This window comes from Pterocles gutturalis, unplaced genomic scaffold, assembly GCF_000699245.1.
Source record: "Pterocles gutturalis isolate BGI_N339 unplaced genomic scaffold, ASM69924v1 scaffold3393, whole genome shotgun sequence".
NCBI lineage: Eukaryota > Metazoa > Chordata > Aves > Pterocliformes > Pteroclidae > Pterocles > Pterocles gutturalis.
In genome coordinates this window covers 43,929-65,504 of record NW_010125288.1, presented here as the reverse complement: position 1 = coordinate 65,504, position 21,576 = coordinate 43,929, and the positions used below count along the sequence as shown (strand labels likewise).

Sequence of the window (21,576 nt, the reverse complement as noted above, 5' to 3'; positions counted from 1 at the left end):
TCAATCGCGACAGGAAGAGGTTAATACTCTGCACTTCTTGGTAACACCACTGAAGAGGTAGCAGAATCCTACCCATGGACTCCCTCCCCTTAATGTAAAGGGAAGAGGCTCTTATGCAGCATGACAGGTTTATTTTTGCAGTCCTGCGGCTGCATGGAAAATTTGATGGGCAAAGAAAATAGGAAAGGGGCCTAAAGTTTGAAAACCACCCTTCAGATACTCACATGCAAGACAAGTGTGCTGCGAGTCACTCGATCCACTGGCTTGTATAACAGAGCTGTGAAAAAAACCATCAGTGGAGAAATAAGGAAGAGATACTTAAATACAGCCCCTACAGAGCAACTTGTCCACTGCAACTGAACGTACAGGCATAGGTGCACTACCCACTGAGCTACTGGGAAATTCCCATCTCTAAGGTTAATGTGCTGCACAGCCAGTAAAACACACACAAACACACAGAGGAAATAAACATGCTCCACAGCAAACACATGCCCACTTGTGAGCACGCCCTGCCAGACAGTGGATGAGGAGCACACAAGGTAGCACAGAACAACTGCACACAGCATGGCACGCTCCCCCCCAGGTCAGGATTGGGCCTTGCACTCCTAAAGCTGCTAAGGAGGTCTCTGAAAGGTTGGCAATGCATCCCTCCTTCTGGAGTTCAGCATGACTTATTGAGTGCTTCCAAATCCTGATAACAGGCCAAAACAGGACTGGGATTGGCTTTTATATTAGTGAGTATGGGTTGTCTTCTACTTATGTGTGAATAGAGACAAGCACCACAGAACCTCATCTTGACCAGGCTCTCTAGATGCTACCGTAGGGCAAAAAACATATAACAATAACTGCTAGGATTGCATTTGTGCTACCACTGGGTAGCAGATATTCTCTTAAAAATCAAAGCAGTCCTTTGGCTGACTTGGTTTCCCCAAAGGGACTGATGAGGTTTTAAGCTGAGCAGCGAATTCTCCATGCATGCATGCAGCTTACTATGCATGAGCTCTGCTACTTAGCAAAAAGGAACTGATTTCCCAGGTAGAGCCAGCAGAGACTCCACAACCTTCCAGCATCCAAAAAGAGAAAGGGAGAATGGAGGTTTGGCAACAGCCCCCCCACAGTCCTGACAAACCACAGTCTCCTCTGCATGGATCACTCACTTTCCAACGAATTTTTCGTTGTCTGATCTTTAGATTCCTTTGTGCTTCTAGCCTTTAGATTCTAAAAGAGAAAAAAAACCCACATAGCAGAGAGTCAATCACCTTGAAATATCACATGGGAATGTAAGAGACTAACGCTCCTCCAAGGGAGGGCCTAAGTGTGAATGGAGGACAGCCTTATCACAGTTCAAGTCAGTGAAGGAAAAATGTGCTTTCCTTCTCGGTAAATCCACCGTTGCCGTGTCACAAGCACTCACACATCTCAAATACTCAGCACTTTTCTTAGGAGTACATGTCAACAGAGATACAGCAAAGCAGGGAGTCACCTACAGTGACACAGGGGTGGTGGAGTTTTCAAACAACCTGCAGGAGAAAGGTACATCCATAAGGATGCAGCCATTGCCACAGCATGTGTACGCCACCAAGAAATACAGTACAGGATTGTCTTCTAGTGGCTGCCGTAACACTAACTATATATATTACTATTAATAAATCGGAAAGGCCCTGGAATACATTTTAGTACTGAAAGAAAAGTAAGCACAGGGGAAGCTACTTTAGTAATGAATTGACACCACCAGAGTACAGAAGTGGTCAGGCAAAGGACCATGATGGAAATCCTCAGGAAAGGAGAGAACAGAAGACATCTGCACAGCATGTCCCAAAAGACAGGTTTTGCTTCCCTCATTTCACAGAGGGAACATGTTTTATTTTACCTCTTTAACATAAAAATCTAAAGGCATATGCAATATTGAGTGTACTCAGTTTTTTCAAAGCAATAAATGCCTCCAGTATTATTCAGCTCTGATCATGTATGTGCTCGTTTTTAAGGACACACGTATGAAGTTCATGTTTTCTTGGCAACTGAGTTCTTCAAGATACAACCATGGCAATACAAAGAGTCAATGTGACCCAGCACTGCAGGTAAAGCTGGTGGCCTGATAAGCCTGAAAAAGTATTCGAAATGCTTTGAGACAAAGTACTTCTCTTAAAGAGAGGAAATAAAATCAGCCCAATAAATAACATTATAGATTATGCTTGACACACTTACCTTTTTAAACAGAGAGCTACCCTCTCGTCCTCTCCACGCTAGAGAAGCCAGCAATTCCTCTGACAGCTATTGTGCAAGCTATTAAAGACGACTTTTTACACCACAGTCAGCATCACCGTTAGCCAGAGGAATATTTGAGAAACTCAGTACAGCTTTTCCTTCTAGAAATGCATGAAGGTGGCACAGAACTGAGAAGTTCAAAGCAATGCCAGTTTTTACAACAACGTTCCCTGGGTGGGGACAGCACATAAAGGCATCTATTTGATAACCTCTATTAGCCCAAAGTACGCTGGAAGAACACAAGCTGAAGCAGTGAGCCTACAGGAGCTCACAATTCCTCCAGAAGTCATGGCTGCAAATAGACTTGGAGGATAGACAGGAGTGACATCGCAGGGTATTAGTCAGATCCAGACGGCTCGTGTGTCTGAATACCGTGACATTACCTCAGAGATTTCAGCAAACTGAGCATTGGCTTGGCAGCATTTCTCTGCTGTCTCCATAGCAACTTCATAGTTATCCACAAAGGCCCGGTACACTCCCAGCTGGCTGGCCTGCAGGAAGCAAAACAAAATAAAATAAACGCTGGGGAAGATGACAGTTTAGGATGGCCAACCTCAGTATCTAATCATCAGGTCATGTTCCTTCATGCCAAAGAATTGCAGGGAATGCTGGTCAGGCCCAGAAAGACATCTCTGACCCAACAGCTTTGGTTAACCAGGGCAGGTGCCCCCATGCACCCAGTTCCATCCATGCTGAACAGGTTCACTTGTGAAGGATGTGGGAGACTGCGAGAATGACACATCCTTATTACTGCCATCTATTTTTCCCTTCCGAGCTGCCAGATTAGTATCTATTAATATTTTAGCTCATTGATGTAACTGGAGCTGCTGGCTATTCACCACAAAATATGAATCAGACAGGAATGACTCAGCCCAACAGCACAAATGTGATCCCAGTAAGCTACTTGTTGGCTTTTGCATGATGGACACACTAAATCAAACCCAGCTATTAACTCACATTTGCATTAGTGAACATTGTTGTAAGGGCAGTGGAGTGCTGAAAATACAGACGAGAGATCCAAAGCACAATCTGTTTGGAAGGCAGTGACTGCCACACTAGGTGACAGAAAATGGCAGTTTTTCCAGCAGAAGGAATATGCAATTGGTCCAGAAGAAGATGGAGCAGGCCCCAGAGTGCAGTAATAAGCCATTATTATCACTGAGCCTTAGCACCAATCCCGTTTGCTGACTTAGGAATTGCAGCCATATTCATGCCAGAGAACATAAGATCCAGCTCAGGAAATCCCAGGGTAGCTTCCAAGCTCGTCTGGATTGCAGAGCTGGTTTTGTGCTGCAGAGCTGCCCAGGCTGTGCTGTAAACACCTCAGCAGCTTGAACACACTTGCAAGTGCACGGGCAGCGGCGAGCCAACAGGTGGAGTGCTGTAAGAGGCTCCATTACAGAGAAGTTTGTTAGTGGACCAGTTTGCACTTACCTTATTATTTCTGCAACTTCCCTGACACTTCTGCCCAAGATGTGCAACAGGCAGAGCAGTTAACTGTCCCACAGACAGTGCTCTTTTCCTCTCCTGATCCCTCATGATCACTGTGTTTCCCATTCTCTGTGGAGCTTTGTGCGAGAAACAAAGCCACACTCAGGAGAACATTTCCTGCACAAATTTCTTCAGCTAACAGAGGCTAACAAACAGCTGGCTCTTTCCTAGGGCACATTCTACTGAAAGATTAGAAACAAATCTCAACCCTCATACAAAAAACACAGTTGTGACTGAAGCTGAAGGAAACTGCATTCACTTCTGCAGGGATGACCTGGCCCCAGCAGTGTGGAGAGAATGAATTCTGTATTTGCCACTGGGGCACAATTCTGTGAAGAATTCTGCTATCAGAATTACTGATCATTTCTGGGTTTATGACATTTGGGTTTGGATGATGCCAGCTAACATGGCAGAGGTCTAAAGTCTCTCCATTCCTGTGTGGCTTTTTCATTTCCCACTACTCCTTTACAGTCTAAGCTTTCGTCTTCCTGTTCTAAGCATGCCATCATGAAAACACCTTTTTCATTAAAAACTGAGTGTCCAATCAAAGCAATAATGCTCACACACAGTTTTCATGCTGGTTTAAGTTTCCTCTTTTTCAATTAAAAAGAACACACTGAAAATTAAACAAGCTTTGGTAGAAATAACTGGCTTTTGGTTACAATTTTTTCCATTCTTGAAAACTATCAGTGATATTTGCTAATTATTTCTTCACTTCTAAAAACAGTCCTAAAGTGTTTCCTTTCTAGTTATAAAAAATATGTACAAAATATTCCCCAAAAATGAGAAGCATATTTCACGCCCACATGCCTAGTGGGTTTTTTTTTTTTTCCTTTTCCTTAGTTTCAACAGGAAAAAGGTGGAATAACAGCCACTGATGTTGCAAACGGACCATACTTTGTGCCAGACCACATGAAATCCTAAAACTCCTTGCACGCACTATCTAGAACTTGAATCTACAGTGCTTTGTTTTGCGTGATATTAAAGAAAATTAATGTCCCCAGAGACCTCAGGATAATAACAAGGATTCCAGTGCTTATCGTCAGATTGCATGACATGATCACACATAAAATCTTTTTGGAGCAAACTGTTTATGTACATCCTGTATGTCTTGTAATGCCTGATGTTCACACTGTCTCTCTCATCTAGCTGCTTCCCACTGTCTGCCAAGAATTATTAGCTTTATCTCGTCCAGTGAAGAATTCACAATTCCCACTGATACTGTACCAAACCACCAGAAACTGAAACTGCTAAGCTAGCTCAAAGCTTCCTGCACTAGGGCAATTTGCTCCTTTGCTTCCAATACTAATCCAACCGAATCAACAATTCTGTTACAAATGCACAAAAATCAGGGGAACTCAAAAACAAAGTACCAGAAAGGCTTAACTCCTGGACTTGTGATCACCCTCAGCAAGAAATGGTCTTAAAACAAAGGCCCACGTAGCTGTACGGTGAATCAAAGCTCGTTTGACAGCCAGCCATGGTAGAGAATATATTCAGGTCTTCTTGAATTAGTGCTATCTTCACTGCTGCACTACACTCTCAATACAGTTTGAGGCTTCCACTTTCAGCAGCCTTCTATCTCTTTGCTTCAGCAACCAGGAGCAGGTGGTTTTGTCTTCTTAAACCAGTTGCTCAAACTGCATACCAAGGCACCAACTTGACCCCTCCTGGCTAAAACATTCTGGCAGTGAAAAGCAGATTCCTATATTTTGATCTTGAGCTGCCGGCATGGATGGAAAAACAACATCTTCCAGGCCCATTTCTCCTGCTCCATAGAGAATTGGGCTGGTGCTGGGCGACGCAGCTGCTAACAATTGAGTGGCCCTGGTAAAGTGCACTCCCCATCCAATAAACCCCTCACTGGAATGTCACTCCTACCCCGAGAATCAGAGGCACCTCAGGAATGCAGAAATTCTTTTCTTTTCTAAAAAGGAAAAAACAGCTCCTTTAATCCTTTGCTCTCTGCACATGCTAGGGGAGAGGCTAAAGGGGCCAAAGGAATCTCCTAGAATGCAAACAATTTGTCATCTGGCTCAGAAACTCAGCAATTTTAATTCAGCCTCAGCAATGTGCTGTATATGTCTTTATCCTGTCCTGCACTCAGACAATTTTGTGGAGGTTGCTTGGAGGATTCTCAGCAGCAGGTCGACTATATCAGCATAGCAGCAAGCGGAATTTCAATGCCAGGATGGTGGAAGAAAAACAAAACAGAGAAAACCAGCACAAGACAGAGCAAAGCTCCATACGGAGAAGGAAGTACGCGTGAGGGAGCTCAGCAATAATGAGAAACACTTATCTGTCAGTGTTAAAAACTACCCTTTTTAACATAGCCATTCTCCCATCTTCCTCTAAAGCAAATGGTTTGATGACACTGCAGACACAGTGGAGATTCAACATTTCTGTGGAACTGTATTTGCGTTAGTAGCGTAGCTTCCTGGAGGCTTTAATTAAAAGGCAACGAAACAGCCACTTTTGCTGCAGGCCTTTCACTGCAGTGAGGCAAAGCTAGAAGCCTCTCATCTAATCCAGCTACCGGCTGTCATCCTTTTGGTCTATGCATAGTCCCCAAAGGGAATGGTACCAGCACCTGTGAGATGAACGAGAGGTAACAGAAGCTTCTGTGACGGCAGCTGACTCACCAACTTTTGGAAGAGGTCCCCTACACGTTGCTGGTGACTCCACTGCTGCACTCGGGGGAAGAGCCCATCATAGAATTCTTTGTGGATCTCGTAGAGCTCAGGCACTTTGAAGAATATTGTCTCAATCTGCTGACTAGTCAGCACAGGCTGAGAGGTGGTGGCAGCTGCTTTCAAAGGTTTCATAGGCTGGAATGAGGAATGAAGGAAATCGTTATCATGCAAACCAAGTACATTCCCTTGCCACATTACAACACATCCCTCCAGAGAGTTGTTTTTCACCCTATTAATAAGTGATATTTGCATTCATACAACTCCTGAAAGCTAGACATTAACAAATTCTCTCATGGGGATCAGCCACCTCTGGTATGTGGATTTTCCCAGGATATTAATGGTGTGATTAAAATCCCTTTGCACTCCATTTCCTTAATTTCTGCCCAACTGTACAGCAACGTGTCTAATAATGAGCCCAGGATACTGAAAGACAGGGCTCCTGGATACTACCACACTAATAATTCCCTGGTTGTGCCGCATCAAGTCCTGTCTTTAAGCCTCTCTTCCTCTACTGGAGAAGAGGAGTAACAGGTACTCTTAGCACCCAGCAACTTGTAACCCATGATACGTGAAGTTCTGGGAAACTTTTGAAGGAAGCAGCAGTGAAAATTCAAGTAGCAGGGTTTGAAACAGTATCTGCCACCAGCGCTTACCAGCAGCAGAGCCTCCAGGTGGCTCAGGTAGGTTTCCTCACTGGCTAGGATTCCCGACAGGACCCATTTTCTCATCTCCAGGCCTTTCTCCAGGTCTGGCTCACTCTACAAAGAAGTTGTTAAGGAGCAAAAATAAAAAGAAAAAAAAAAAAGAAAAAAGAAGGGAGAGAGTGAGAAAAAAGCAAACAAAAATTAGGATGGAGAGTAAAAGGTATTATTCAACTGACCACAGCATACTTAGGTTTTGGTTTACTTTCAGACTAAAAAAACCAACCAAACAAAAAACCCACCTGTGCTCAGTGGGCTGCTTCTGGAAATACACAAACACAAAACATGAAATAAATTTTATTTACCAGCAACTGATGTCACTTAGATTATTTACAGGTGTTAGCTTTAGTCATCCAACTTTGGTGCCTCAATTAGGTACCCAGACTTCTTCACAAAATTCAGAACACCAAACTTATGAATTCGTAATTTATCATCCTAAACAAATCTTAGGGACCCTTGGTTATGTGCAGTTGACTCCTTCCTCCCACGAGAGTCCTGTATGATCTTACTCCAAAGCCATATTTCTCTAGGCAGACGGAATCATTTCCCTGCATCTACACAGATGCGCATGAATATACAGCAGTTACAGCCTGACACTGCTGTTAAGATGGCTGTTCTTTCTCCCACTCTCTACTACTCACTAAATTATTTTTCAGTGCCAGCTTTCACAATCTCTATTTTTAGTTAGAGGATGGAATAATCAGCACTGCTTGGAACGCACATGCTGATTTTCTTATTGGGATTCCATTAAGGAGTTCCTAACTAAAACAACTGGAGAAAGAGAGAGAGGAAAAAAAACCAAAAACATTCATGCACAAATGCACACATCAAGGGAATAACATCAAATGTTAAGAGAAGCAGTAATCCCCTCTGTTGAATTTCAACTACCTTTCCTCTCAACACTGTTACCTCAAAAATATTTAACCTGATAAAGTGAAGTTGAACATTTCCATAAACTTGGAAAAAAAAGTGGCAGAACAATGAAGGTTTTAAATAATGAGAAATATCCCCCTTTTACAGAATCTGATTTGCAGTTCTTGTTATTTCTGTCATTCACAGAAATAGCTTTTTACAATTCTTGCAACCTTTTTATGTTAAATGTGTCTGAGACTAGAGTCAGTAGACGGATTTGAAAGGCTCAACACTTTTCAAGGGGTTTGTGTAGGTTGTTTCGGGCTCCATCCTACTCCTGTTAATATCCAGAGGAATCTTCAGCTATTTATTTCAGCAGCAAGAGGATTGGCTGAACATAAAGCCCTTCTATAATGGACAAAAAAAGCTCTATTTAGTTTAGGGTTCTATGCTTTGAACCCTGCAGATGCTTATATGAGGTTCTCTATGGAGAGAAGGTATCTTGCTATAGGTAAGCTTACAGTAACTATCAAATTCTGCGTGTGACTTTGAGCCTACGCACCACATGAAAAAAGAAACAGATCCTCACGCTCCCAGATATTTCCGAATTCAGTCTCATCAATAACCACCATCCTGATTTTTGAACACTTTCATTATATTTCACAAGCTATTTTCTAGGCTAAAAGACCTTGCAGCAACTCCTTTATAAAAATTTTGTCAAGTGTCAAATACCACCATCACTTCTTAAATAAAAGCGACAGACAGAAGCAGTTCTAAGGAAATGAGTAAAATTTACAGGCACATCAGGTACCACACGGAAAGAAGAACTTGTCTTTGCATCCCACCCTTCAATGAGGTTCAGCAAGAAGCACAGCACCTTTTAAAATCTTGAAAGGGCATCTCAAAGGAGCTAGGAATTTGTAATTCAGCAGCCGCGTTTTAGAAGATTTCAAAAAAACACCAGTGACAAACTACATGGTAAAATGAAAGCTGCAACAGATTCTGCACGTCTACAGCTCAATCAGAAATGTGCAACAACATTACGACCACTCCTTATGATTTCTGTACCACCAGCAGTGCCTGGGATGTACACCTCACGGACCGTGTTGTAAGGCATGGTACATACACGTAATCAAGACAGACAGCCCCAAGATGTTTAACAAAGATTGCCTTCATCCCAAGAGGCAGCAGGTGTCTGCGTGAAGCAGCAACCCTGGTGCAAGAAACACACAATACCTCTCGGTTTCCAAAGATTTCTTACAATGCTTACAAAAGAAAAATGCAGCTTCACAAAGAAGCGTTGAGAAAAACTAACAGTGCTCCAAAGTCTCCACTGCTGAGGATGAGGTAACTGGTCAATATTGACACAGCACTATAATTATCTTGAGCAGGTTCTCTTGGAGGAGGTGAGAATTTTAAAACCAGCTAGGTACAGCTGTAAAGAGCAGCACACAATGACAAGTTATTTAAATGATTCAAACTTTCCCATCACAACAGTGGCACAACGGTTTTCCTTACAACACTGAGAACAGTTTTCCTCTCCACAAATAAAAGCTTCAACTTGCAAGCCAGTTCTTGCGGGGCACCATCAGCTGACAGAGACAGCATTTTCTGCCTGAATGTTAATTTCCCCTCTTTAAAAGAGATTTGCTTTCAGAGAGACAAACATCTCCCAGGACACGCTACAGGCCTTCCTTCCTGGCCATTACCACAAGGTCACTTTGCAAAGTCCACGGTATTGTCCTAACCCTTTTTAATTGCAGCACTTTCCAAGCGTGATGCTTGCAAAACGCTGGCCTCTGATGCAGCCAGACAGGGCAGGGCCTGGCTGCCTGAAGCCACAGTGCAGCGGTTGCTGAAGAAACCCTCAGGGGAGTTTATCCAACAATCACATAGCAGTTAGGAGGTTTGCAATGCAGTACCTCAAATTTACATATGGACTCCTCATACGCGCAAAGATGATCTCCTGCTGCTCCTGCTGTGTCAGGGATCAATGCAACACCATGACGCTGCTGTCTGCATTGTGTTGCTGCTCTATTTTCTCCCGAGAGCCGGTGCCCTGACAAGAGTTTCCTGCTGGGGGAGGCCTCTTCTGACAATGTCATCTGGGGCCGCACTGAGCAGCAGCTCTTGCTGCTAGATGAACATCTGGAAAACAGCCCCCGTGCTTCTTCAGCCTCAGGGTGCTTTTTAAATCACACTTGTTATGAAACTTACTCCAGGACAGAGAAATTCACTGTCAGCTGGTGCCAACACCAGGAAGAAGAGGAGCAAGTTTATTATTCGGTATTACAACATTCCTCACTCAGAGAGCTGGAACCAGGCGCACCTGCTCACCCAAAACAAGACAGAGCAATTAGGCAGAGATACCGCGAGACTGTCCTTCCACTCTCCCCGTGCAGCACGCCAAGACGTGATGTACCCAGTGTCAAGGGCATTTTCTGCTTTGCCCATATCTGACAAAAAAGGGAAACAAAGAGCAATTCTGTGACCACAACAGCCTCGCTGCTCTGTTTCTGCACCCCAGGCAGAAGCACAGTTAAGAGAGGGAACATCCCAGGAGTAGGCATCAAGCTCCCCACCAGCTCAGGGAGACCTGCCAAGGCTGGGTTCTCCTTTCCCCTACCCTGGCGAAAAGGAAGCTGTCAGAAATCTTTGAGCTGCTTGTGCAAGGGCAGGAGCTGGTACCACAGCTACCAGAGCACATTAGCTAGGGGAAAATACACCTATTAACCCAAGTGCAGCTGCGATGTTCCCAGCAGGATGTGGGAGCAGCCTGTGCTGGCAAACTCGAACCACTTTTTTTCAGCAGTCCATCCCAAGCTTCCTACCCAGCTTGTAGAAGAAAAAACCGGGCTAACCAAGTCCGACTAGTATTTCATGTTTTGACTCTGTCCCTACCTCTTTCTCCATTGCCCTTCCATCTTTTGGCTACCTCTCTACCCACATGGTTCAGAATAATTCTATCTTACACGACTATCATGGGGCAGCAGCCAGAGCATTGCTGCCTGCCTGCCATGGGAGCTGTGAGTACCCAACACCCAGCCAGTTCTGAATAAGCAAGCAAGAAATCAGTGCTCTGCTTCCACTCCTCATGAACTACATTTAAAGAAAAAAAGAAAAAGAAAACAAAAAGGAAGGTGTAAAGCAGTATAAAGGACATTTCACAGGTATCTCATTCCTACAAGGTTCTGGTGTTTTCTTCTCAGCTGGGTGGTGCTTCTTGCTATTCCAAAGACTTAAAAACCAAAAGATTGAGTCACAGTCATTAAGTGCAATCTTGCAACCTGAACCAAGGCCAGTCAGAGTGGTTAGAAGCACTGAAGATATTAGAGAGCGAGCATGCACACACTGGCCCCGAGCCATGGCTGTTTTGAATGTGTTTACAGCTTGTCAGCCTAAGTATTTAGTTTACTAACCAGGTTGGCGCTGCATGCTGTATTCAATTACTGCAAGCCTGAGATTCACCAGCTCCAAGGATTAGACAGATTCAGCTCTTCCTGACTCTGTTTAAAGAACTCAGGGTTTTCTGGTTGTTGTTTAAATTAACAGCAATAATTGTTTTCTTGCAAATGTTAGAAGACGGCAGATTAAGAATCTAGAAACCACAACACACATGATTTTGTAAAGTGGTTGCTGCCAGCACAGCTCTGTAAAGAGAATCAGTGATCCAAAGTGGGCGTATAAAAGGCACTTCAACTCTCAGACCTTCCTTTGGTACAGTGTGTTCATATGCTATGCAATGAATGTGTTCAAAGAGGTTTCCCGTAAGGACAGCTTAGAATCTCATAGAAAAGCTGACAGCCTACAAAGGAGAAAAACTATTCATTTCAGTTTTGAAAGTGTAAATATCTTTGAAAGCTTCTGCTAAACAGGCTGGAGGTGTCTCATTGTCTCAGTGATATTAAACAGGGCAAATTCTGTAATCAAGCCAGTCGTGCTCCATGCAGGGAGGGGAAGGAGCAGGGAGAGAAGCCAACATTATTTATAACATCAGTACTGGTGTGCCAGCTCTCCTCAGGAAGGGCTGTACATCCAGGCAGAGCCCTTAAGGAGCAAAAAGTTGGAGAAGAAAAAGGAAAAGTTGCATCTGTTTGGGGCAGTGAGGGGAAAGTGACAGTAAAACAAACCAACCAAAACCAAATACTGAGAGGAAGAAAGGAGAAGGATTTGGAAATGCTGGAGAGGGACGGACAAGCTAGCAACAGCAGCACCAAGCAGAGCACTAATCCCATTTATTGATGTAGCTTCAGAGGTCAGTTTTTCTGGACCCCCTTGGGACCAAGCTAGGAGAAAAGTCCACAACCTGCCCTGCCACAGCCCTGCTTTCCGCAATGCTGGCAGATAGTGGGAACAAAAGAATCTGGTCTGAGGACTGGCAACGGCTGCCAATGCTGTGCCAGCTGTGGATTGCGCAGCACAAAAGGGAAGAAGATAAATTCTACCTGGAAATCTCTAAGTACCAGCCAACTTCCCCTCCAAATAGAAGAGAAGGTAGGAGTTAGTCGCTCAGCTTTAGCACTCCTGTTTACCTGGGCATGATATATACAAAAACTGGAGAGATCAATTTTGGCAAAACATTCATCTTCTAAACTCTAGAAGAGTGACTCCCCCCCATTTCCCAGGGCATGGTGGGAACCAGCTTCCCCTTTCCACTGGCCGCCCTGTACCCACATCCACAGAGCCCCACACTTTGAGCCTGGCTTTGTTGGCGAGCAGATCTTGAAAGACCTTTCTTATTTCTACTCTTCCCATTGCTGTAATCTTGCTCCATGTGAGTAGCAGCAATAAAATCACAATGAGTGAAGCCTCCCATCCTGCCTCTTTAGCCTCCCAGCTGCAAGCTACCCACTCTGAAACTCTTGGCAACAACTCTTCTCTAGTGAAGGGTGTCAATCACTAACTTTTCCAGACGTCCCAACGCTTCCCTGTGCCCCAGGAATACTCTAGCAAACTCTCCCTCTGTCCTCCTCTAAGTTTGTCCTGGTATCTTCTCCACTTTTCACCCTGGCTGTATGGGAAGGACAGACAGACTCTCTCTCTTTCTGGGAGTGAATTATCACTACCTATTACTAACACTGTCAGCTGGCATTTTCCAAACAAGTTTCCAGAATTTTGGTAAAGTTCAATCACAACAGTTCAACGGTTACTGAAAGCAAGGTTCAGGAAAATTAAATCACTTCTCAAGTTAAATAAACAAACAACTTAAGCATTAGTGGAACTTGTTTCTCCTTTTTCCTCTTTCCCCTGCAAACTTGCTTCAGACCAACAGCCAAAGTTTGGCAAAAGCACTGGCTTTATGCCAGGGCATGCGTCAGCAGCTCAGCACAAGATCCTGGAAGAGCCAGAAGAGGGAGTATGATCTAGCTTGCCCAATCCTAACATTTGTTAAGGCCTCCTTACCACAAAAATGATGAGTCAAGGGATGCTAAGATCCACACTACAAATAGCCATGTTGATTATGTCCTCTCTGGGTCACAGACAAAACTAATGCTGGTGCAGTGGACACACAGCAGGTGGAATACGAATTCAGAAGAGGTGGCTGAAGTTTAGAGGCAGACCAGCCAGCATCTTTTAGCTTGCTTGTATGATGCAGGTGGTAGAGGAGATTGGAAAACAGATCCCAAATGACAAGGTGTAGAACACCACAAACCTTGTGGAAGTCAACTGTGGCCCTCACTTCCTGGAACACAGAACACGAGGTGCTGGGAATCGGTCATCCTACACACCAAGGTAATAATATGAAGCCCCTCTGCACGTAGTCCAGGAGGTATCCCTTCATTCTCTTTTAGAAAGACACACTGCTTCTGCCACTCTACACTTTCTCTATGGTGGCTGGGTAGACCAGGTGGAACCCTGAACTGCTACCCAACCAAAGCCCATGGCTGCCATAATGAGACAGAAAGACTTAGTCAAACACTTAGCAGAAAAAATACAAAGCCCAGAGCAAGCCCACAAAGTAAGACAAAGCAAAAATGCCCTTAACATCCAGATAGCACCAACCCAGTCTCCAAGAGGAAGGCTGATCTCATGAGTAAGGCAAATGAACATCACCCCAGAATGCTGCTGTGTCTGTGTGATGCTGAGCGAATTACTTAGAATCACATTAAAAAAAATATATATATTGCTTGCAATGTTTTCCATTTTCTGGGTGCCTGACAGGAGCGTTGTCAACTTTTGGTTTCAAGTAAAATTAAAGGGATTTTACTTTAAATGTGAAAAAAACGGCATTAGAAGTCAGAACCTAGTTTTGCAGAATATTACGCATCTCACATTAAGCACCCAAAATTAACAGACGTTTTTCCTCTAATCTGTCTACCTTGATTACCTGTGGTTGGTGAACATACCATCCTCTTATCTCACTGGAACATTGCAAGGATAATTAAGACCTGTGCAGCATTCCAGCTGTCATGCCAAAAGGAAACGAGTACTTTTGTACGCAGAGCAGAGTTTGCAGTGTCCTGTACATAAGGTATGCACATAGCTCTAGAGATAAAATACGGAATCCAGTGAGTATCATTCACTATATACACTGAACAATGCAGGACCCTCATAGAAAAAAAATAGGACATGATTGCATAATTGAAGGTTATCATAAAGTTTCAAGACAAGGCTATAGGCCCAAGGAAAGGCAGGATAACCACAGTAATTTCTTAACTTCTGAATGACTTCACAATCTTAATATTTTGTCAAAGTGGTATATATAGTGGCACGTGTTGTGTTGTTACATACAGTTAACTGTTGATTTCTAGACTCTGGTCATAAAGATAAAAAAAATTCAGAAGTAATGGCAGGCACCTAAGAAAGAAGAGGACAAGGCGACAACTATAAAAGCAAACACATGTAAGCAAAAAGTGTTTTCTGCTAATCAAGTGTAGTGAAAAAGAAAATAGAAAAGACATCCGTCCTGGTATTTCTGGTCCAACTCATTTTCACAGTGTGTTTGACACTTAATTTTGTTCCTGATGTCTTTTACACTACAGTTGAAAACATAACTACAGTAAAAGCCATCTAACAACTTGCAATGACAGAAAGTTTAACTTGTTTGGGGAATACTGCAACCATACATAAATTAGTATCTTCCTCTTTGCCATGGACCATCCTTTATGAGTGGCACTGTCATCTGTGGACTAATTACAGACAGGATCGACCGAAGCAGCTGAGGTTCACAATGAAAAGTCTAATCTGTATCAGGGCACCTCTTTCTTTTGGAAGACATAAAACATCTTCTTATAGTCAGAGAGAAGCAAGCAGACATTTATGTTAAAAATTACCTTTAAAAAGGCAGCCTTCTGGCATTATTAAGGTAATTCTGAAATTAACTACTGTTAAATGCTTATGAGGCAATATTCAAACAAATAAAGAACAAGATTAGGCAACATCTCCTCCAGGCCTCCATCACAGGCACTATGACAACTGCTTCCTTGAAGATAACTCTCAGTCATATGTAGTCACATTGCATTTTTCCTTCACGAGAAACATATCTGGGAAATCTCAAGTCAATATTAAAATGTTCTTGGAGCTTTTGAATTTGCTAATGATAATTTATTCATTCAAAAGCCTTTTACAGATCGCAAGAATTCTCATCTTGAGAGATTAAAAAAAAATCTCAGAATAGACTAAAGCATATGCAGCTAGCTAGATTCCATACTTTATACTCAAATAAAATTAAGCAAACATCAACAATATATTTACCTGATGATGCTTTAAGAGATCTTGACAATGCATTTTTATAAATAAGAACAACAAGAACACTGTCTCAAGTAGGTTTCTTAATCTAACATTCATCCTAGAAAAAGTAAGGAAGCATATGATATGGCACTAACCAACAGAGTGATAGAAGGATGTATATAATGATGCTAAGTAGCAATGGCTTGCAGAACTTGTCAGACTCTTGAAATCATTTTGATGCAAGATAAATAAAATTGTCTGATAAAGGTGACAATGTTGGTTTACATTATTTACACTGATATCTGTAAAATACCCATCTTCTTCTCACATGACATCTTAATTAATAGGACAGAACAATATAAAGCCAACACAGAAGTTAAACCACTCAAATGACAGATTTACAATGTGGGAATTCAAGGCTGTTTGGCTACACTTTCTTAGAAATACTGTAGGAAGGAAGTGACAGTTGTCTTTGTGCTATTAAGCATTTTTATGAATGACCTGGGGAAACCAAAAGTTTGCAGATGACAGATATTCAGGGAAACAAACTTAGGATTGAAGTGCTCTACAATCTAGGAACCAAAAGGATAAATAGAAACAAAGGCTGAAAGTCAAACAGATTATTTCGAGCTCAAACAAAGACATTTTTGTCTGTGAAGACAGAAGAGTCAACAGTTATTTACTAAGGCAAGCAGCAGGCTCACTACCAAGACTATTGTAAAAACAAAACCAGAAATTTTCCTTAAGTTCCAAGCTATAGCCATGCTACTGAACCTGAAGCAAAAATAAAGCAGGATAGCCTGAAGGTCCACATCAAACCACACGTCAGGCTAGGTCGTCCTTTCTTGACTTTTAAATCTATCATAATTTAATATATGGACAGCTATATAGTGAATAGTCAGATTTGTTATAAGAAGTAGCCATCTCCCACCCAAAGTCACCATACTTCAGAGCTCACAGTTTAAATTCCGCTTATTCCATTTTCACAGAGTGAAGGAAACATCTTATACTCTAGATTCTTTATCAAAGTTTTTAACCTACCTGAAAATAACTTTTATTTTCGTTGTGAAAGGCAACAACAACCCACATGCACAAGTGTATGAACATCATAATGTAGGATGTTTTGTTTCAGTCTCCTTTCCAAAATATCTGGTATTTAGAGACCCTCTTATCAGCATCACCAATTCTCTCCATTAAAATTCACAAAGGGTAAAAAAACTGAGTCTTAAAAATCATACACACAACACTCATCACTGAAATTTAGGCTTAGCATCAGCTAGAAGCCTCAATTTAGCTTTAAATAAACATCAATCAGGCAGTGCTATAGTATGTCAGGTAGTCTGTCCTACAGCAGCTTTGCTGACTCCAAAAAGGCAGGAAAGGACTCACTGATTTTGTAGATTCCAGAGACCCTGAAGATAGGGTGTCTCGGCTGCCCCGACTCTTGGAACTGAGATGAGGTGAGGATGATGGCGAGTCATCAATATAGGGCATCATATCATGATGTCGCCTCTGTTCTTCAGCACGGTCTGCATCATACGCATAGCTAGGCGGTGTGCCACTGAATGAAGCATCTGTAAAACACAGGAGAAAAATCTGTCTGGTCAGAGTCAAGCTGGATAGGAGACAGGCTGGTCGACCAAGGCACTGCCTGTCTCCCAGCCATTATGGTTACTTATCAGTAAACCCAGAATCAGTGATAGTTAAATACCGATCAAATGGAGAAGCAAATTTAATTAAACTCATGTTGTCACCAAACATTCACTTCACTCATTCTCAGTCCTAAAAGGTAAAGTCCTTTCTCATACCTAACATCAGCATTCATCTAATTACCACTCCTCCCCTCAAGTTTTCCTTCAAAAGCTTTGCCATCAAAATAAACCCTTTTGCAGGGTTCATAAAAGTTACACCGTCTGGGTTTAGGAAAGTAGTGGGTTAGGGTAACAAACCTTGTTTTTACTGTGGAACAAGAACAGATGATGCCGCTGACAGTTTAGCCATCACAGATAATAGGGAGCTCAGGGGAGAAACACAACTCTTTTCAGACCTCTCGGGAACAAGAGGACTAGGAAAGAAAGGTCTTACATGTCCAGTGAACTGGCCTACTGCCAAAAATCAAATCCTAAGAGGCCCTATTTGTTTGGCTGCCCCTCCTCCTCAATTTTGAGACTAACTCCCTAAACAAATCAACAAACCACCACCCCCCTCCCTCCTACACCCCCCCATCAAAAAAAAGGGGGAGGAGGGATGGTGGTATGAAGAGTCAAATTTACCATTATTGCATGAAATATCAATGGACTTCTGCAGGAAAGATGAGTAGTAAAATTGGTTCTGGTATCTTTAGTAACTGTATACAGAGACTGTTTCTGCAAAAATCTGTATTAAGGACACAAACTGAGCAGCTCCCTCTACCATAAATTAAAAGGTCTTTTACCTCTCGGTAAAAAGAAATACACACAAAAGACCAAAATTTGTTTTCTGCATAGCAGCACCACATCACATACATCTTGCCTGAGAGAAGCTGGACACAACCTTACACTTGAGTTACATGGGCCTGTGAAGCACTTTCACCCATCAATGCCCCAAAGTGTTCTGGGTGTACCAGTAATAGCCATGCATGGGCCGCTGAACACAAAAGGGGAGGGCTCCTCCTCCTCTTTCCGTTACAAGTCACAAAATGCCACTCTTCTCCCAAAACTGAAAAATAACCACAGTGAGATAAGCTAGACCCACTTCTACAGTGGCAGGCGAGCCTTTACGAAGACAAAGCCACAACAAAAGAATAGCTTTTTTGTCTTATAAGTTTAAAACTATGCATTAAATTCACACTTGAACACAAGTAGAACCAATTTTTACTTGTTTTCACAAGTATCCAGGTTCTGCGAAAATAATAAGCAGCAGCTGCCAAGCATACTAATAATCCTGTTATACATCACTGAAGCAGGGTGGAGGAGTAACATTTTAAAGCCCACTTTCCTCCCTCACAGTAAACTCAGTGAAAGCATGACTCATTCCAGTAAAGGATGTGAACTTTGTGTGGAACAGAATAAAACTTGATCCATGTGGCTTATTCAGGAGGGAGAGCTGGTCTAGGGAATTTACACAAACAATATACCGAAAATCCAACAACAAACTCACTGTAGAAGTGAGCTTCTGTCTCGATTCATACCAAATACCACCCAGCTAAGTAACAGCTGAATACGAGGTGTTTAGGCTGCTGAAGGACCATGGCAACATTATTTTAACAAGCTCAATGAGTTTTATATCACCTACCCACTCATGGTATTACCTTGTGCTCAAGTCCTCGGAGTTCCTCAAAAGACTCGTTAGATTGTGCAAGACCACAGGAAAAAATTAAAAAAAAAAAAGTGGTACATGTTCTCTGGAAGGGACTTTTGTCTAGATGTTAGAGGTTTCCAGAGCTCCCCAGCCATTCAGAAGATGACATATTACATTGATTTGGTAAATGGAGGTTTGAAAGGGAGCTGCTGAAATAAGGATGCTTAGTCACAAACAAAAGAGAGTTTTAAATATCCTGAAGTTGGATAATGTCTACACACCTGCAAGCCAAACAAATCTCATGCTGGAATTTTCAAAAGCTTTTTTGGCTAAAAGAAGAGTAGACAGCATGGCTGTCTGTTTGCACTACTCCACCTCGCACTACTCAAATAGGCAAGGAAACACTGAAAAGGAAAAACACCCTCCTCACACAAGACGGATAGTCTTCTGTTTGGCTGGAAGGTTAAGGGACTGTTTTGACTCCAGAAACCAGAATTATAAATAGGAAGAAGGATGGGTATCTCTTTACATCTCTGCACTTTTTTTTTTTTTTTTTACATACAGCATAAAAACCTAACACCGTGTAACTTCAGTGGAGGAGTGTAGATACCCGTTTTCCATTCAGCTGTCCCTTGTGCAACTTTCTAAACCAAGAAGCCTACAGGAGATTACTGACAATTTAACACTGGCATTATCCAAGGAGGAACATCAGTACTGGGCACTTACATAAGCTTCATGCCTTTGATCAAGCAAGAGTTCTTTTTCCTTCAAAAGTTTCTTCAAACTGCTCTTATCCAAACCAGTTTCTCCTGCACACATGCAGTAACGTTGCTGTGCAGAAATTAAAGCAGGAATATTTCTTTCACTCCCCATGCTCACTTTCATATTTTATAGTTTGTTCCACTTCTGTTAATGGCGGAGTGAATGCAGACTAAAATATATTAGCAGAAAAGCTTGCAGTGAATCACAGTATTTTTCACTTTTTTTCCTCACTTTCTCCTGCTAAAAAGCAGGCTTCATACTTCTACCTTCCATAACGTGTTCTGTCTCCTACTGCAGAGGGAAACCTGTATCTGAAACTGCAGGAAAGGGCAGGTGGAGGACTTGGGCTCAGAAGAGGAGATTTATTCCTAGCTTTGCAAAAAGATTCAGTCTACCTTTGAATCACTTCATCTCCCTATCCATAAAAATGAAACTAACACATTTCAACAAGGAATGAAGAGTGTTGATCTATTGGTGTCACAGACTGCCATGAGATATATGCACAGAAAGCTCCACATAGAATTTAAAACTTTATTTCTGTATCCTCTAGGGATCCTTCACACATTAAAAAGCTTAGAAGTAGTTATAATCCCTCTTCTTTCCCTTATTGCTGCATACAGCACTGAAATCCACCTATGGAGATTTTAATTATCTCCAAGGCAGAAGGACCTTCTTGCTTTTATTCTACTATTTCTTCCAACAGAAGCAAAGTATTACCGAAGCCAGATACACTACACAAGCCTTAACACTAATAACAGAGGCAGGCTTCTATCTCTGTGATTAAAGAGACCACTGTTGCTAGGGAAACTAGGTTATTCAGATCTCCTAAACCCAGCACAATGCTGCACAGGCTGCTCAGGCTCCACCTGGGAGCAAAAAGACTGGAGCAAAGAGATGAGAGCCAGGAGCTCACCTGCTCAGACACTTTCAGCTACTCTGGGTGCTGCTTTTGTAGATGGCAAATGGAGGCAGGAGCTGGGCCCAAGCAAGGGTGCTTGATTCCTTATCCAGTGTCCCAGGCAGGGTGAGCATTAAGAGGGTTCTTATTCTCCTTCTAGGGCCAGCCAGTAAGCCATCAGCAACCGAGCCATCAAAGCCAGAGTGAGATGAAACACAGGAACAACAGACAACTGCTGACAAGGGACAGCTAAGGGAAAAGGGTAGGCATACAAGGATGATGGGCTTAAACATGTACGGAGAGAGCACCAGAGAGAGGTACAGGGGACACTCTTCCACACGTATCATGCTTCTCTCACCTCACCAGCAGGCTCCCTTTCTCCTCCTCTTTGTGTAACGTGTAAGAGATCCCATCCAACAGTGAAGAGCAGCAGCTGTGACTTACAGAAACGAGCCCTCTCAGCACGTAAGAGTAGCTTTTTCTACCACAGGCCCTCCAACATTCTCTTACAGTATCCCTCTCCTGCACCAGCACAATCTTCAGGTGCAATGAACTACCCGGGGCTACACAGGCTGATCACCAATTCACACATTCTGCTAAAAAACTCAAACATTTACTTCCATCTTTGGTTCTGACAGCAATGGCCTCCCTGGCCTTGCTTTGCTCCAGCTTTTAAGAGTCTGTTTCACCACCCCTCTCCTCAGTTACTGCTTCCATCCTCTCACCTCCCTTCTCAACTCTGTCCTCTTTTCATTTTCTTTTGGTTTTCTCAAACCTAATACTATTTTTCTTTATTTTCCTGGTGCTCCCCTCTTCTAAACTGCTTCTCTCCCTCACTGCCTCAAATTCCACCTGTCTGGGGGGCAAGGAAGAATCTAACAAATTTACAGTCAGTCACAAATCCACTGGCACTCGGAGAAAGCACAGCAACACTGTTCCCTTGTCCTGTTGCCTACACCCTTCC

General features: G+C 42.7%; 1 protein-coding gene across 1 annotated transcript in view; it reads right to left on the bottom strand.

Annotated features, from left to right (window-relative positions):
* Positions 1-21,576, bottom strand: part of BCR (breakpoint cluster region) — a gene marked incomplete at its 3' end in the record, with an annotated part of 78,421 nt that overhangs the window by 13,305 nt on the left and 43,540 nt on the right. The window contains exons 2-7 of the mRNA XM_010078496.1: positions 17,063-17,247; positions 7,103-7,207; positions 6,399-6,584; positions 2,649-2,756; positions 1,158-1,218; positions 225-277 (exon numbers count right to left, since the gene is read on the bottom strand). Of these exons, the coding sequence (XP_010076798.1) occupies positions 225-277; positions 1,158-1,218; positions 2,649-2,756; positions 6,399-6,584; positions 7,103-7,207; positions 17,063-17,247 (698 nt within the window). The remainder of the gene's footprint in view (positions 1-224; positions 278-1,157; positions 1,219-2,648; positions 2,757-6,398; positions 6,585-7,102; positions 7,208-17,062; positions 17,248-21,576) is intronic.